We start from the raw sequence: 1,242 nt of genomic DNA, 5'->3' as shown, positions 1-1,242 counted from the left end.
GGCGCGGGTGCCTCATGGCTGCCTGAGGCAAGGCTCCCCTGTGAGGGGACTCGGGGTGCCCTGGGACAGGTAAGGTGGCTGACCAGAACCTCCCCTCTGAAGTACTGTGGAAACACACACACACGTACACACACACCCCCGTGTCACCGGTCCCTCAGGGAGGGGACGGGGACGGGGACGGGGGGGCAGGTGAGGACATGGCACCCTGCATGGCGCTGCCCACGGCCCTCCGCAGGCCTGCGGGGTGGAGGAGGATGTTTTCCTGCACAGGTCCGGGAAACTGGGAGGCTTTTTTTCCAGGCTCTGCCTCCTCGTGGGTTATTCTAGCACTTATTTCCCTCTACCGCGGAGGGGAAAATAAAAACCACAGAGCATTTTAAGCTACAAATGTGGCCCCTGCCTCCGCAGCATTGGTGTTGCCTCATCTACGCTAATTGTTCTGCTGAAGGTCAGAGGGCCATCTGTGGCAGAGCTGCCTTCCCGGACAGACCGCTTAATTTCCCGGTCCCCTCTGGTAACCACAAACCCATCTTCCCCCATCCCGTCAGGAATTCTAAGTTTGGAAAGCGAGGAGCTGAGCCAGCTCAAGTGAGACTTCAGGGCCCCGCGGGGTTGTTGGGTTAAGGGAAGGCGGCGTTTTTGGGCCTGAATATCCGCAGCACACCTCGTAACAGCAAGGAAGGGGCTGGTGCACTGACTGGAAGGGCTGCCTGCAGCCGAGCGATAGCCGGCATGGGAGTTACCACTGAAAAAATCCCGGCGGTTGGCATCAAGCTGTGCAACTAATTCAACGGCGACAGGGTGTCGGGGTAGTCTGTATAGCTCGAGAGAGGCACGAGCACCACCGAAAGCACCAGAGAGGGGGATGGAGACGTGGGGACTGGGACATGAGCCGGAGCTGCTGGCGGCAGCGGGAGTCTTGTCTCCATTTATCTTTTCCCTAATTGGCCGTGGATCCGGACAGGATGCGTTTGAAACTCAGGGTTAGAGCTCACCTAAGCAGCGAAGGCTCTCCTTTGCGCTGCCAGTGACTGCTGCCAACAGGAGCAGCCAGCTCTGGCCCAAATCAGTCACTGCACCTCCAACCTACCTGCCAGGTCTCTTCCCACCGCCCTGTGCTGACCCTGCCAGCTCAGGCCTCCACCAAGGAGTCCCCCAGTTCCCAGCCGCTGGAGATGGTCACCAGCCCCACACAGCACAAGCAGGGATTTGTGCCTCACACTACTGCACGAGGAAAGCACC

The 1,242-nt window shown here is 59.5% G+C and overlaps 1 protein-coding gene across 1 annotated transcript in view; it reads right to left on the bottom strand.

Moving 5' to 3' along the window:
• LOC104295151 (cystatin-like) overlaps positions 1–540 on the bottom strand; it is a 2,813-nt gene extending 2,273 nt beyond the window's left edge. The window contains exon 1 of the mRNA XM_009894859.1: positions 430–540. Coding sequence (XP_009893161.1) covers positions 430–540 — 111 coding nt within the window. The remainder of the gene's footprint in view (positions 1–429) is intronic.
• Positions 541–1,242: the final 702 nt, after the last annotated feature.

Source organism: Charadrius vociferus, unplaced genomic scaffold, assembly GCF_000708025.1.
Source record: "Charadrius vociferus isolate BGI_N301 unplaced genomic scaffold, ASM70802v2 scaffold411, whole genome shotgun sequence".
NCBI classification, from domain to species: Eukaryota; Metazoa; Chordata; class Aves; order Charadriiformes; family Charadriidae; genus Charadrius; species Charadrius vociferus.
This window is presented reverse-complemented; position numbering and strand designations above follow the sequence as displayed.